The sequence below is a fragment of the Lolium rigidum genome, chromosome 7 (genome assembly GCF_022539505.1).
Source record: "Lolium rigidum isolate FL_2022 chromosome 7, APGP_CSIRO_Lrig_0.1, whole genome shotgun sequence".
Classification (NCBI taxonomy): domain Eukaryota; kingdom Viridiplantae; phylum Streptophyta; class Magnoliopsida; order Poales; family Poaceae; genus Lolium; species Lolium rigidum.
This window is the reverse complement of record NC_061514.1, coordinates 339,697,579-339,714,176: the sequence shown is the minus strand read 5'-3', so window position 1 is coordinate 339,714,176 and position 16,598 is coordinate 339,697,579. Positions and strand designations below refer to the sequence as shown.

At 42.2% G+C, this 16,598-nt stretch overlaps 1 protein-coding gene across 1 annotated transcript; it reads left to right on the top strand.

Annotated features, from left to right (window-relative positions):
• The first annotated feature begins 7,184 nt into the window (after positions 1-7,184).
• On the top strand, positions 7,185-12,667 carry LOC124678593 (probable mitochondrial saccharopine dehydrogenase-like oxidoreductase At5g39410). Its single transcript, XM_047214465.1, has 2 exons — positions 7,185-7,885; positions 11,665-12,667. Exons 1-2 carry the CDS (start codon positions 7,217-7,219, stop codon positions 12,352-12,354), a joined length of 1,359 nt encoding a protein of 452 aa, XP_047070421.1. The 5' UTR covers positions 7,185-7,216; the 3' UTR covers positions 12,355-12,667.
• Positions 12,668-16,598: the final 3,931 nt, after the last annotated feature.

Genomic DNA, 16,598 nt, shown 5'->3' with positions numbered 1-16,598 from the left:
AGTTGGATTTCTGCACAAAACGAGACACCGGAACGCTTCGCCGAAAACAGCGTTAGTCCGTGTTAGTTGCATCCAAAATACACAAATTAGAGGCAAAACAATAGCAAAAGTGTTCGGGAAAGTAGATACATTTTGGACGTATCATACGTTCAGAGGCTTCAATTGCAGGAATCAATTGGCGCTATTGGGGAGCGCAATTTGGGAGGGGGGGACTTGCTGTAGAGAATGCGGCGGAGAGAGGAGCCGTTCCGATTATGCCTAATGCTCCCAATGTAGGACTCGGTGGAAGTGAAGGGAGAACTGAAGAAAATGAACAAGCGAGTTAAGGCAGCTGATCGAGTTGAAGAAGCAAGCTAATCTCGATGGCTGGTTGTTTTTTCTGTTGTATAATTGCGATCGGATTCTTATCATTGCTCACCAGGCGCTAGAAGTTGTTACAAGGGATACCTTCTTACAAATTCATTATTCAGTTACATGTACTTGTAGTTGTTTTCATGGTTAGTGTGTACATTCACCGAAATTACCAACTATATTGGAATGCTTTATGTATGCCTCATGTTTATACAAGGGATTCTTATCATTGCTCACCGAACTATATTAGTGTGTGCCGTTTCAAATTACCGAAACTATATGCCAAACTATATCCCCTAAAAGAAAAAGGAAAGCGAAAGATAGTTGATAATTGTTAGAGGGGTGGCAATAATGCATTCACCGAAATCCGCAAATATGTATGCCTCATGTTTATACCGAAATTATACCACTTTTGGGCCGTTTCAAATTACCGAAACTATATGCCAAAACTATATCCCCTAAAAAAAAGGAAAGCGAAAGATAGTTGATAATTGTTAGAGGGGTGAAAATAATGCATTCACCGAAATCCGCAAATATGTATGCCTCATGTTTATACCGAAATTATACCACTTTTGGGCCGTTTCAAATTACCGAAACTATATGCCAAAACTATATCCCCTAAAAGAAAAAGGAAAGCGAAAGATAGTTGATAATTGTTAGGGGGTGACAATAATGCATTCACCGAAATCCGCAAATATGTATGCATCATGTTTATACCAAAATTATACCACTTTTGGGCCGTTTCAAATTACTAAAACTATATGCCAAAACTATATCCCCTAAAAGAAAAAGGAAAGCGAAAGATAGCTGATAATTGTTAGAGGGGTGACAATAATGCATCCACCGACAGAGAGAGAGAGGGGTGGCCACGAAGAGAGAGAGAGAGAGAGAGGGGTGGCCACGAAGAGACGGGGAGGGGTATACTACCCGTTAGATCAGTTGATCAACGGTTCGTGGAGTCGATCCGTGTGACAACGGCTCAACCAATCAGGATAAGTTTGGGCTTCTGAGAGCATTTGTGACAAAACTTGAGGGCAAAACTGAGTAGTACTAACAATCCAAGGGCACATAAATAGTAAATAGACTAAGGGATTCAAACAAAAAGAATTACAAAATGAAAAATGAGTGTTTTGTACAATATAATTCATATTGGGCTACATCAAATTATTTGCAATTCAAATATACATGAGTGTGACAATTATGGCATCATTTATACAAACTATGTTTTTGGGGAAGATGTTTTGCAAAGGGGTTTGAGTGGAAAACCATGCATCTTCATAGCTACACTAGTGATTCTGAGAAGTGGCAATTTGTGGTAAAACTTGATTTATATATGTTTGTTAAGGTTTTCTTGGTGGCAGGTTGCGTAGGAAGACTCCATGAGTAGGTGCCACTATGTTTTTATTTTTTTGAATTTTTTTGCGCATGAAATGCCTCAATTAGATATGTTAATCTCATTTGTTGACTCTCAATTGACTAGCTACTTTAGGGTAAAACTGAGTATATTGCACTTGCCAGTCTAAGTACTCGAGGGGAAAACTGAGTACAGATAAAATTTCTGTATAAGGCCCGAGGTTATAACTGAGTACACCAAACGTCCCAGGGTTAGACTCGTGTCGCGGTGCACGCTGCAGCCGTGCATAGCGGACGCGTGTTGCGGTACACGCCACCTTCGTCTTTATAGAGCCATTTTCCTCTCCCTCGACGCACGTTCTCACTGCAACCGCCTCTCCTGTCCCATCATCTTCTCCACAACCGAAGAAAAACCCCGAAGAAAACCGCCGGCGATGGAGAAGAATGAGATGCCCATTGTCGGCGCATCGGCCGCTGCCCCCGTCCAGGCCCCTGTCGCTGCTTCCAACGTAGCAGCCGGCGCATCAGCCGCCGGCGCATCGGCCGCTGCCCCCGTCCAGGCCCCTGTCGCTGCTTCCAACGTAGCAGCCGGCGCATCAGCCGCCGGCGCATCAGCCGCCGGCGCATCGGCCGCTGCCCCCGTCCAGGCCCCCGTCGCCGCTTCCAACGTAGCAGCCGGCGCATCAGCCGCCGGCGCATCGGCCGCCGCCACCGTCCAGGCCCCGTCGCTTGGGACCCGTACGAACCAGCGCGTCCGTACGACGCGCCGGAGAACCCCTACGACACCAAAGCATCGTCGACGACGAGCCGGAGGTAACCCTTTGCTCCCTTGTTCTTATCCCATTTCAATCCTTTTGTGTTAGATCTAGCGTTATTAGGGTTCGTCCGTTCCTAGTTCAATCCATTTGTGTTAGATCTAGCGTTATTAGGGTGCGTCTGTTCCTAGTTCAATCCTTTTGTGTTAGATCTTGCGTTATTAGTGCTTGTGATTTGCTTTTGTTTAAGATTTGTGCCGATGATGATGAATATTTGGGCACAAATTGATTCAGAGGTTTGGTCAGGTAAACAATTGGTGTGTTCAAATTTGTTGTGCATGATCTTTGGTTTACTCACTCAAATCCTGTATATAAGTGTGTCCAATGTAACTGAGGCTACCGCTTTTTTTCGAGCCCATATTATCATGCATGATCTTTGTTCACTCTCTGTTCCATCATCGTTGCAATTGACTCCGTGTTTTTTGCACGTTCTTTGGTGCTACGTGACAGGTGCAGAGCAGCGACATCGACAGCGACGACGAGTCCTTCCACACCAAGACTCGTCACGTCCTCAGGAGGCTGCAGTCCGGCCATTACGATGGCCCCTTTGCTCGGGGCATTTACAAGTGCCCCTTCGCAACAGAAGCTCCGCGCCACCGACTTCAACTTCCCGGTGAACCATGATGAATCCATTGGCAGTATGCGGCGCTAGAGTTGGAACGACGGTGAACGTGCATGCGTTCATGGCCAAACACAAAGCACTTGGGATTCACTCGCGCAACCTCCAGGCGAGTCACGAGCGCAACTCGGAGGCGTTGAACATGCCTACTCGCACTCTCGTATGTGATCTGCTCTATCCGTAGAGCAGCTTAAATTCATGTAAAATGTAGCTTATGTTGTAGGGTTCTATCGGTACTACCTGTTGGATCTGTCGTGAATATATCTATGCTATGTTAGGCTGCTGTATGCAGCTTATCCTATATTTTTTCCGGATTTGTGCCCTAGATTTCCTACCTGATTGGGTAAAAACGAAGGCATAAAGGAGAAGCTGCTCTAGATTTGCTACCAATTTGGGCTATCAAATATGAATGAGATCGAGCGAGAGAGAGGAAAAAGGTACATTGAAAACTGCTAATCTGGGCGAAAGAGACAGAAACCACTCGTGCTCACGTCCCGGACCCACACGGCTCCACACGCTACGGCTCCACACGCTACGGCCCCACACGCTACGGCCACACAAACATGGTCTCGTCCTGTCCCACGCGGTTCTTTCCTACCAGCCCCACACGACGCGGCCCCACAAACGACACGACCCCACTCGTCGGCGACGGAACGGCCAACTTAACGGATTCCTTCCGTCCGAGCTCCTTCTGCGGGTTTCAGACAAGGTCTTGGGAAAAACTGAGGAAAAACTAAGGAGTTGGGGAAAACTGAGCACAACTAAGGACCCGAGGGCACGAAAATAGAAATCCCTATCTAAAAATGATTTGCAAGGTGCATGACAAGGTCAAATGGTCGTTTCTTCAATAAACTCTGAGAATTAAAGGGTTCTCGAAAGAGTAGCTTGCTTAGATCCACAATTTTTATTATTGGAGGTAGTGTGGGCATTAAAGTCAATGACACTATTGGCTAGCATTTCCAAATGAAAAAGGATTAACACAAGGTGACTGACTATCGTTAATAATATATAATATAATGGCTAATATGTTAGCTATCATGTTTGAGAGCACAAAAATTGATGGCCAAATTGAGGTCATAATTCCACCTCTTTTGGATGGGGGATTATTGATGCAGAAAATATGATTTTACCTTGAAAACGCTAAGAACCGTAAATTAATTTTGTCAATATTCAAGAAACCTTTGGGGCTAAAAGTAAATTTTTATAAGAGTGAATTGTTCAGTTTTGGGCAAGCCCAAGCCATGAATGCTCTGTATGCTGAACTTATTGGTTGTGAGCAATGCCAAATTCCTGTTAGTTGGGTATTTCAATTTATTATTGGGGCTGACAAATGCCAAATGGAAACATGTCGAGTATATCTTACAAAAAAGGCTAAGCATTTGGAAAGAAAACTACTATCTCTTGATGTAAGATTAGTTTTGATTAATTTGGTACTAAGTAACATGGTTATGCGAGTCCTACTAGATTGGATTATGTCAGATCAAGATTATTTTGGCATAGGGATAGTGAAAAGAGGAAATGTCGGCTTGCTAGATGGGATGTGGTATGCTAACCTAAGATCAACGAGGCTAGGTATTCATGTTTCAATAAAAAAACACGTCCCTTCTCAGAAAATGGCTTTTCAAGCTTGTCAACAAAGATGGGATTTGGCGAATTCTTTTAAAAAGAAAATACATATGCCTAAATGATTTTTCCCATGTTCATTGGATACCAGGAGACTCACACTTTTTTTGGCTGGTCTAATGCAATGAGGAAACACTTATTTCACTTTGGATCATTTATTATTAAGTATGTCTCGGAAATTAGGTTCTGGTAGAACAATTGGTTAGAAAACACCACACTATGGGAACAATATCTTGCTCTATATAACATAGTTTGTCACAAGACCGATACAATTGCCACGTTGTTGGAGATATTTTGAAAAAATGTGACATTCATACGGGATTTAATTGGCACTATGATTGTGTGGAATGCTCTAATAGGGCAGTTGGCAATGGTCATCGCAAGGGCCCAATAAATTTTGCTGGAATACACATGAGAACATTAATTTCTTAGTTGATTCTTGCTATGTATAGAGCACTTGTTCATCCATAGGGTGTGAGTCCTTAATAACAAGAAAACTTTGATAATAACGGCACTACTAAAAACTTGTATGGTACCTTTGTAAGGGAGTAATCCTTACCAAGGATAACATTGTGCATGAAAGTACAAAGTGTGTTTTTCTCAGCGTGATGAGAAAATTAATCCACATGGTTTTACAAACATTTTTGGTAACTGATTACGTGGAATTGATGACAAGTTTGGAAATCTCATTAGGGTGGGAGCGTTTGTCATAATATGGTTGGTTTGGCTACGTTGGAACGATATGTTTTTTAATGGTAGCAATTCTTCTCTTATGCAGGTCATTTACATGTGTACTTATTTGCTTTATTTGTGGTCATGCGAGAACCGAGACATGTTTATGTAGGTATCTACGTGATTGAAGGATACAGTGAGAGATATTTATATCTCACATGGATGGCAGGGTGATATATAGATTGGTCCTCCAACACCATTGAGGTTCTATGAGCTTGATAAGATTCTTGTATTGGGCCTTTTATTTACTTTTCTTTTAGATTGTTGTGGATACAGAGATCATGTGTAAGCTCTTGAATTGAATGTGTGTGATACTATTGTTTGAGTAATGAAACTCCCTTTATAAAAAAACATCATGAATTCCTCATAAGCAATATTTTTTATGCATTACCAACATCGTGGAGATAGTTTTTTTTCAAAGGGATGTAAACGGTCGTCGCACATATTAAATACAATATTAAATACATGGACTAAACATATTTTGCGTGTATGCTAAAACCATTTCTTCGTAGCATAGAAGCTAATGCTTGCAATAAGCAAAAAGGAAGTTGCAGCATGAACACAACGTTGAAAACATACGTAAAATCACCGCAACATGTTCCTTTTATGTATCTGGGCAGCAAACCAAAAACGAGTTTGTAACATGTCAAACAAAGACACACAACGTAAAGAAAAACTAACATACCTTACCTTTCACCAACATTTATGGCCTCGCAACCTAGTGGCCTTGGATTCATCGACGATGATGCCGAATCCATATCACTGTAAGAGTCGGATCGGGTTACATGGACCTCGTCCTCCTATTAACACCCCAAGCTCGATGACGCAAGTTGAGCTCCACCCTTATGAAGCAAACCCATGGCAACACACGAGTGACTTATCTTTGGCATGGAGCAAGTGCAACGTAATTGTTTTTGCAAACTCGTTCTAGTTTCGCACGGTCGTTCCAAAAGAATAATTATCGGAACTGAACTCATCATCTCTCTATGTTGGATACATCAATTTCACAATAATTATCATAGCTTGTGGTCCACACCAATTTCCACAATTAACATGTCACTCAATGTTTATTTTTAGTTTTGACACCTGCAAAGGGTACTCCTTTTTTTTGATCCAATATCGAACAATGTATCCATACCACACATGATAAAAAAGCAGTGTTTTCTTAAAGAACAACTATTAATTTGAAGTTGTTTGCCGAAACATGCATCCGGTCCGAACGTAAAGGAATTCCTCTTTTGTTTCATGTTAAATTCCAGCGTTTCAAAGTGTACAAGTAAAGATGCAAGTAGGATCCCGCCAGAATTCCAACTACAAACCATTTTTGTGATCTCTAGTTTAAAATGTAGTCAAATTAAAAATCAGAAGACTCTTGGTTTTTGGCGTCGCAGATCGAACGCACGATCCTGTTCTGCTCCAACAACAACGCACCTGCTAGCTAACTAACTGATCAGTCATATCTGAAGCAGACCTCTGATGCAACTTAAACATGCTAGCAATGCACGCCAGCTGCCAACAGACTCCTACCTGATAGCTACTAAGCACATCAAAAATTATGCGATCATACATTCATACGTGAAAAAAAAATGAAAATGTGAGCGCGACCACAAACCAAGTGAAAAGCGGTCGCAAACAGACACTACGCACCACTCCACCGCACCGCAGTTCAAAGAAAAAAAAAAGTTCCGCCGCACCGCGACCCAAACCCTTCCCGCACCGGACTATGGCGACGCCGGCGACGGAGCCGGAGGTGTTCGACGTCGTCATCTTCGGGGCCTCGGGCTTCACCGGCAAGTACGTCATCCGCGAGGCGCTCAAGTTCCTGCCCCCCAACGCCTCCCCGCTCCGCACCCTCGCGCTCGCCGGCCGCAGCCGGGACCGCGTCGCCGCCGCGCTCCGCTGGGCCGCGGCGCCCGGGCCCGCCCCGGACGTCCCCATCCTCGTCGCCGACGCCTCCGACCCGGCCTCCCTCGCCGCGCTCGCCTCCCGGGCCCGCGTCCTCCTCTCCTGCGCGGGGCCCTTCCGCCTCTACGGCCACCAGGTGGCCGCGGCCTGCGCGGAGGCCGGGGCCGACTGCCTCGACATCTCCGGCGAGCCCGAGTTCATGGAGCGCGTCGAGGCGGATCTCCACGAGGTCGCCGCCAGGAACGGGTCGCTCATCGTCTCCGCCTGCGGGTTCGACTCCATCCCCGCCGAGCTCGGCTTCTTCTTCAACTCCAGGCAGTGGGATCCGCCCTCCGCGCCCGTCAGCATCGTCGCGCACCTCAGCCTCGAGTCCGACAAGAAGATCGTCGGGAACTTCGCCACCTTCGAGTCCGCCGTCCTCGGCTTCGCCAGCGCCAGCAAGCTGCAGGCGCTGCGCCGCTCCCGCCCTAGGCTAGCCAAGCCCAGAGTGAGTTACTACTACCTACATTCCATAATTATGCTTCTTCTGATTTATATGTATTTAGTAGACACATTTTGTACTACATACATACGGCCGAATCTGCGACAATAATTATGGAACGGAGGGATTCTTCTTACATTGCAGCTTCGAAACTGATTTACTTGTTTTATCATAGCGGCCAACTCCTTGAATGGTGGTAGTGCAGTTGAGGAACCGATTTACTTGCTTGTTTTATCATAGTAACCTGCTTGTACCGTACAAGTGATTTGTCAGGGAATCTACAGTTAATTACCCCTCATAGCAACTTTTGCATTCGGTTAATCATGTTCCTGTTCCTGACTGTCATGGTACACGATTGTACTCCTTCCGTCTCACAAAAGATGTCTCAACTTTGTCTAAATTTTGGATGTATCTAGACACTAAATTCTGACTAGATACATCCAAATTTAGACAAATCTGAGGCATCCTTTGCGGGATGGAGGGAGTACTGCTAATTGCTGCCTTTGTTGGGTCAGATTCCTAATTACCTAGCATTAAGCTAGTATGGAGTTTCCTTTTGCTGCCACATTTAGCACTTTCCTACTAAAGTTCTGTTCGAGTTTGAGTAGACATAAAGTCCGAGGAGTGCGAGAGTGTTAGTGTTGTTAGTTCTAATAAACTTGGTGTTACAGCAAACTTCTAATTTTACTTAAAACCCTGATATCTGTCTCTCAGAATATTTGGATTTCCTTTCTGAGTGCTAATTTTGCGCCAAGTAGAAAGATGTGTGTATTATGTGTGTACTGGCACCATTTCTCTTGCTTGAGCAATAAGGTCTTGTTTTTTGTTATGTAAGTAAGGACGCGGAAGGTTATAGACTAGATAGACTTGAGAATATCGAATAAACGGATCTTGTTGCTCGTCTGTTCTTATTGAGAATATACGGTATATCTGGGGTACATATGGTTTATTGGTACTTGTCAACAAACTTGGTAATATTTACTTTGCTTTCTTGCAAAAACATTATATATTGCCTACTACTGACCAATACCTTTGTTTCAAGGCATCACAATTTTACAGTTAATTATTTTGTACGGTCATGCTGTGCCAACTGCCTACTCCAACCAGTTAACCACCATAAAATTAGTTGACAGAAAAACCTTGGTGCTAACATGTAAATGATTTCTACCATGCCTTATGTTGTGTGAATGTATGTGCTACTTAATGAAGACTGGGTATTTCATATTACTAACTCACATTGCCCTATTGCCATAATTTTTTGGTAGATAATAAATACTGCATGTTTGCATTTAATACCCTTAATAACGATTAACACTTTGATTTGAAGTTGCTACTTGGTATCGTTGGGCCTATTATCCATTTGAAGAAGTTTATAGTTTGCTATATGGAATACACCTGTTTGAGGAGTTGCCTGTTATTTTCCATTCTTTTGTATGGTACTATGGTCATGTATGTTGTGTGCCAACTGCCTACCTCCTACCCGTCAACCACTGTAAAATCAGTCATATATCATGAACCAACTGCTAACTACTACATAATTCTTCAGCTCAGTGAAACCTTGGTGCTGTCACATGTAAATGATGGCTACCAAGTCTTTTGTGGTGTAAGTATATGTGCTATTTCATGAAGAGTGGGTATTTCTAAGTGTATCACATTAGCCTTTTCCCATATTTTATTGGTAGATAAATGCTCCATGTTTGCGTTTAATCCCCTTAACAATGAATCGCCATTTCATTTGGTGTTTGCTACTTGCTACTGCTTCCATTTGCAGAAGTTCATAGTTTATAATATTCACATGAGGAGTTGTTTGTTGACCTCCATAGCGTGTTTTGATCTTCCATTTCTTTCCATGTTCAACTCCTAGGAAATGAGAAATATAGTAGGACTGGAAAACCCATATCTGTTTACTGAAAGATGAAGACATTATAAGGCAGGGAAGGGCTCCTTGAATAATTTGAGCCATAGAGGTTATGATAAATCTGTTCTTACCTAATGACAATATTGTTTGGTCTGTATTACCAGCTGTCATTATTTTAGTTGCATTCAGTCAATGTCGAAAACATATTTGGCATTGAAGTTTATGATAAAGCATCTTGAACCTGAACCATTGGCTCCAACCTTTAACTGTATCATCTGCAGTCATATTCCTGGTCAGCAGGCAGTAAATATCATAAAAAACTATTGCCATTCTGAAAACCAGTTAATTATTATGTATACTTATTTATTCTGTATAGTCATGTATGTTGTGCCAACTGCCTACTCCAACCAATTAAGTAGTTAACCACCATTAAATCAGTTGATATATATCATGGACCAACTGCTAGCTACTAAATAATCCTTCAGCTCAGAAAAACCTTTGTGCTGTCGCATGTAAATAATTTTCTACCATGCCTTATGTTGTATAAATGTATGTGCTACTTCATGAAGACTGGGTGTTTCATATTGAGTCATATTTTTTGGTAGATAAATTGTAAGTACTGCATGTTTGCATTTAATATCCTTAATAATGATTCACGCTTTGATTTGAAGTTACTACTTGCTACTACCATGTCCTTGGGGTCTAATATTCATATGTAATAAGTTAATAGTTCGTAATATGGAATACACCTGTTTGAGGAGTTGCCTGCTATCTTCCATTCTTTTGTATGGTCATGTATGCCGTGCCAACTGCCTACTCCTATCTGGTAACCACTATAAAATCAGTTGACATATATTGTGAACCAACTGCTAACACATATCCTTCAGCTCAGTAAAACCTTGGTGCTGTCACATGTAAATGATGGCTACCAAGCCTTTTGTAGTGTGGATATTTCTAAGTGTGCTACTTCATGAAGAGTGTGTGTCTCTAAATGTTTCATATTATATTTTGCCATATTTTATTAGTAGATAAATACTCCATGTTTGCCTTTAATCCCCTTAACAAAGATTCACGATTTCATTTGGTGTTTGCTACTTGCTACTGCCATGTCCTGGGGGCCTATTACTCATTGGCAGAAGTTCATAGTTTATAGTATTCACATGAGGAGTTGTTCGTGGACCTCCATAGCATGTTTTGATCTTCCATTTCTTTCCATGGTCAACTCTTAGGAAATGAGAAGTATAGTAGGAATGGAAATCCAACTGCCCTTTGCTGAAAGTTGAAGACATTATATGGCAGGGAAGGGCTATAATTTGAGCCATAGAGGTTATGATAGATCTGTCCGTACCTAATGACAGTATTGTTTGGTCTGTATTGCCGGTTGTCATTATTTTAGTTGAATTCAGTCAATGTCGAAAACATATTCGATATTCAAGTTTATGATAAAGCATCTTGAGCATGGACCATTGGCTTCAACCTTTTAACTGTATCATCTGCTGTCATGTTCCTGATCAACATGCAGTAAATATCATAAAAAAACTATTTTCCACTCTGGAAATCCCAAAATCTTAAAGGGAGCAGAAGCTATTGGTGAATAAACATCACTAGGCTGTTAGGAGATACAAATGTCAAGCTCATTGTGTATTTTCATCTTACTAACTCTAACCCCACAATTGTGAATTCTGGGTGAAGATAAAGCAGATCTTGCATTTATCTAACTGAGATCACAACCTAGGTGTCTGGTGTTTTTACCTGTTCTGATGTTTGTGATTGATCATACAGGTACATGAGTATATTTTTATGTTTTGTAATAATTTGTAGTACAAAGATCCCAGTGAAAAAGTGTCCACCGCACTTGCCATATTCTTGAACTCTGAATCCAATGTGTGCAGTGATGTTTGATACTGAAGTTTCTCCTTTTATGCAGATCCCAGGGCCTCCACCTCCCACAGGACCACTGATTAAGCATGACAAGGCACTAGGACTGTGGGTGATGAAGTTGCCTTCTGCTGACACAGTGGTTGTGAAGAGAACCCTATCAAAGGTGACCCAGCATCCCGAGGGCCTTCCCGGCGTGGAAGAAACCCCAGATTTCGCCGAGCGCAGGCAGGAGTTCTGGTCCTCCGTCAAACCAGCACACTTCGGCGTGAAGATCGGCACACGTTCCATCCTGGGCGTTATCCCGATGATCTGTACCGGGCTGTTCATCGGCATTCTTGGGGGTTTCTCCTTTGGCAGGTCTCTCCTGCTAAAGTTCCCTGCGCTCTTCTCCATGGGATGGTTCAGAAAGAGCGGGCCGACAGAGGCAGAGGTCAGCAGCGCCTCCTTCAAGATGTGGTTCGTTGGGCACGGCTACGGCGACTGGACCCGCGCGGCGGGACGTGGAGGCAAGCCGGACAAGGAGATCGTGACCAGGGTTTCGGGGCCGGAGATCGGGTACATCACCACCCCGATCGTACTCATCCAGTCCGCCCTCGTCCTGCTGAGCCAGCGAGGCAACCTGCCGAAAGGCGGGGTGTATACTCCAGGCGCCGTCTTCGGCCCCACGGATCTCCAGAAGCGCCTTGAGGAGAATGGCCTGTCGTTTGATGTCATCTCGAGGAGGACCCTCCCTTGAGATTAACGGGCAGCTCGCGAGCTCCTGCTTCCTCAACCTGCTCTCTGGTGTTCCCAGACAATGACCCTGTTCCGCTCCATCGTTATACGGATGGATGTCTAGCAAGCTGGCAGCGATCGATAGCCTTATATTATTTCTGAAGAAACGTAGTCTCTCCTGTGAAGTAAACAGTATTACTATAGCACGTGAATAATGAATAGGATGTGGTCGTGTAATGTGAATCACTGAGTGTCTGGATATAAGGCAAGGAATGTTGTCTACGTGAGTTCCAACTTCAATGATGATATGTAACCTGCATACATCTTTGCTTGAATCCTGGAAAGGCATCCTCATCCATTTTAAACACCAAATGTACCTGCTTTCATTTGTTTAGGTCGGGCTACAGACAGAAATGCTACGGTGCCCGCCCCTTGGTCTGTTTGGGTCGGAGGTAAAGACCCATTGTCGTATTATTTCATATAAATTAAAATACAATTTACATAGAGTGAAAAAAGGGAACAGTAAAATAAACTAAACTCTAGATAGGGTTTGTGACGGCCGCGTCGCCTACTCCTCACCATCGACCAGATTGATGAAGACTAGTGGCTCCTGCGGCCATGACCAGTTCCAGTAGGAGGAGAGGGGCTGAGGCTAGCGTCGGAGCAGGAACATGTGCATGCCGCACTGGCCATGGCGACCTTGGCGCCTAAGTTTAGATTTTCTGAAGAAAGTTCATCTTACGGATTTTTACTAGTGCGAGATTGCCAATCTTTCACGTCAGCATAACTTGCACTAACATAACAACTTACGTTCAAGTTTACCGTCTTTTATAGATTTATAAAAATATTCTCAGTTATCACCAGACAAAACACATAATTAAAACTATGTTCAGTGATTAACTCAGAAATCACTTCAAAACGTGTTCTTCTAGCCAAGAACTTTGGGTCACATTATGTTGTGTACACAACACGGTTTAATGATGGAATCTTATGACTTAGGCATAAGGAGATGTGACACATCTCTTTTCTCTCATATAACCATTGTCGTAGCACCGATATCAACTTATTACTTCACCTAGTCATATAGCTCCTTAGCTTGTTCTATTATGAACTTCTTCATAAACCAAACTTAGGAAAGCATCTCAACTTAATGTATTGGTCCATCTCGGTAAACCTTTTAACGTTTTTATTTTGAACTTGAATATTTACTATCTTAAATTATCACAAGTACCACTTATAGAATTCATAATATATCATCTACATATAAGAATATTGTTAAGTTCCCACTCAAATATGTCAGCCACATATATAAGATCAGGGAAACACGTTCAACTCCCACTCAAAATATGTTAGTCACATATGAGTCCAGGAAAATCACTTAGCTCCCACTCAACTTGTGTCATCTCCATATGATGATTTGGAAACAAAAATTTGTCCCTTTGGTCTCACTCAACATGTGACTCTACACATAAGATTAGGAAGACTATTCAGCTATCACTTAAATGTGTCATCTACACATAATATCACGAGGGCTATATTAGCTCCCACTCAATTTCTTGCATGTCTTCTGGATATCTTGGTTATCCCAAAAATCCTTTGATAATCCATCAAATCGAAGATTCTAGTTGCGATACACTAGCATCCAATGTGATTTGGCAAATCCTGCTCGCTGTATCAATTACAACTCTTCTACAATACAAGTATTGAAGGATATGTAGTTTTTGACAAAGTTATATCAATTCACGGATTGAAGTATGCTAGTTACAACCCATATGACTCAAGCATCGCTACACTTTTACACGTAAAGGTTCATGCACTAGCCGCTAGAACCAAAAGTTCGAACTGATGGAAAGGGCTAGGCAATCTACTTATACACGTTAACACCCCCTCCCACGTGTGACGGGACGAGAAGACAAGTCAACACGTGTAGAGAGGCAAAGAGGCAGCGGGAGGCCGGGCGCGGCAGGAGGCTGCGAGAAGAGGGGAGAGAAGAGATAATTTTTAGAATAAATTGTGAAAGCCAGGATTTGAACTCGAGACCTGGGGCTCTGATACCATGTTAAGCTTCATGCACTAGCCACTTGAACCAAAAGTCCGAACTGATGGAAAGGGCTAGGAAATCTACTTATACACTTCAACAATAGTCAGCATTTTGAATTTGTGAAAACATCCTTTGTGCTTTATGTCTTTCTTAAAATTTCATTTCTTCTAAGGAAGATTAAGTAACATCTTTACTTAATAAGATCAAGCATAAAAATAGTTTAAAATCTTAAATGTAACTTAATATAGGATTTCATGACTCGGAGTCATTTCTCGCATTTAGGTCCACTGTCGCTTATTTGTAGTTCGTAGGTATGTCTTATTTCAGGAAAAGTGAATCATGAATATTATTTTGCGAAGAGGCAGAATGTATTCTTGAATCCTACTCAATTTTGTAAAACTTTTAACTAAGACACCATGATCATTATCAATTTGTCTTTCCTCTATTCGCAGAGTTTTGGTTCCGGAACATGTTCCGTTGCGCCACTTTGACACTTGGAGGTAAGGTCAATTACCTTTGCTTTTGTTTTACTTTCTTCCATGAACACCCTTAACGAGAACCTCTTTCTCAAGAAGGTACCATGTTTCGCAATAGAAACTTTGCTCCTTCTTTATTGTGCCACTTTGACACTTGGAGACTCGTTTTTCTTGTTAACTAAACCCTTCTTTATTCCGAAATTCCTTGATCCCGTCAAATAGTTTCAGACTAATGTTTCATTTAGAAAATACATATATTCACTTAAATCAACAATGAGGTCTACGAAACAATGATATCCACTACTTGATGAAATCCAATACACCATTATGTATGATACTGAAAACAATTTTAGTGCACATTCAGAATGCAGAGTTTTATTCATAAGGCATAACTTACATATGTCAAGAGATTATGAATCAAATGACTTTGGTGTTTCATCGAATATGAACATACACCATGCCAATATGAAACGGTAGTGTCATTTGAAAATGATGTCATTATCAAGTTTGGATATTTTCTGACATTTTAGAGTTTTATAAATGTTCAATCCATCATCATCAGGACTATGATAAGAATAACTCATTCATAACAAAAAGGTGAACATAAAGGACTTTATTCATAAGTAGGCCATCTGATTGTCTCTGACACATATGAATAATTGTCTTGCGAGACGCAAGGCATGCTAATAAGGTTCACATTATGACACTTACAAATCTATATTCAAATCCATTTAACTAATCCAAAAGATAGATGTGGATGGAGAGTGTCCTTGGCCATCAACACACATTGTCACCTCATTTTATCCAAACAACTCTCAAGCAGTAGGTTCTATTTTCCAATAAAAAGGACCAAGTATCAAATATTTTGTAAACCGCAACAAGTGTTTTAAGGAAAACATCTATAACTTGTATATCATATATACCTTCTCCGCCAATGACTTCCCCTGCTATTGGTTCTACTTTCAAAGTTTTAAACTCTGCCAGGAATTCATGAGAGGTGAACGATTTCTGTCCCGTGACATATTCCAAGACACGATATTTGTAGTGGAGAAAGAGAACGCATCATCCCATCTATTGCAATTTGCAAATAGGTTCGTCCTCCAGTAGTCAAAAACATGCACTAGGTGCTCCATGAATCCCATCTATGTTCACCAAGTGAGTTTCTAAGCAGGTATTCTCTTCCAACCTAGTTGAAAGAAACACATCGAGCCACTCATACTTTACTATTCTGACTAGCGATACAAACAATTCCTTAAGTTCATCAACCACATCAAATGTGTTGGTGTTCCAAAATCAAATTCGCAGCTCAGAATCCAAGGAGTAAAACATGGCACACAGACAAGTCACGGCGAGTACGATAATCACCATTATAATTCTCACTCGTGAAGTTCTTGAGTTCATCTCCTAACAGTTCTCGTGTTACATAGAGCATGTCATTACTAATGAGGATGTACCTCAGGCGTTGGTACAAATCTATGAAGTTAGACCCATTATTCTAAGTTTCTGTTGCGGTCAGAAACCCACCGGCGAGCAGCGACGGGCAACACAGTAGAGCCGGGAGGCTCCCAGGACTGCGGCTGGCCCTGGTCCCTCGAGCGACGGCCCGCAAAGCCTCGGCACGCACGTCCGATGCTGGTGCAAGGGCGTGCCACCTAACCTATACCGGTCGGGAAGGTGATGGATTTGCTTCGCTTAGTTTCCTGCATGGCATACACGTAAACATTAAATACGAGCCTCGATCGGCTCTCG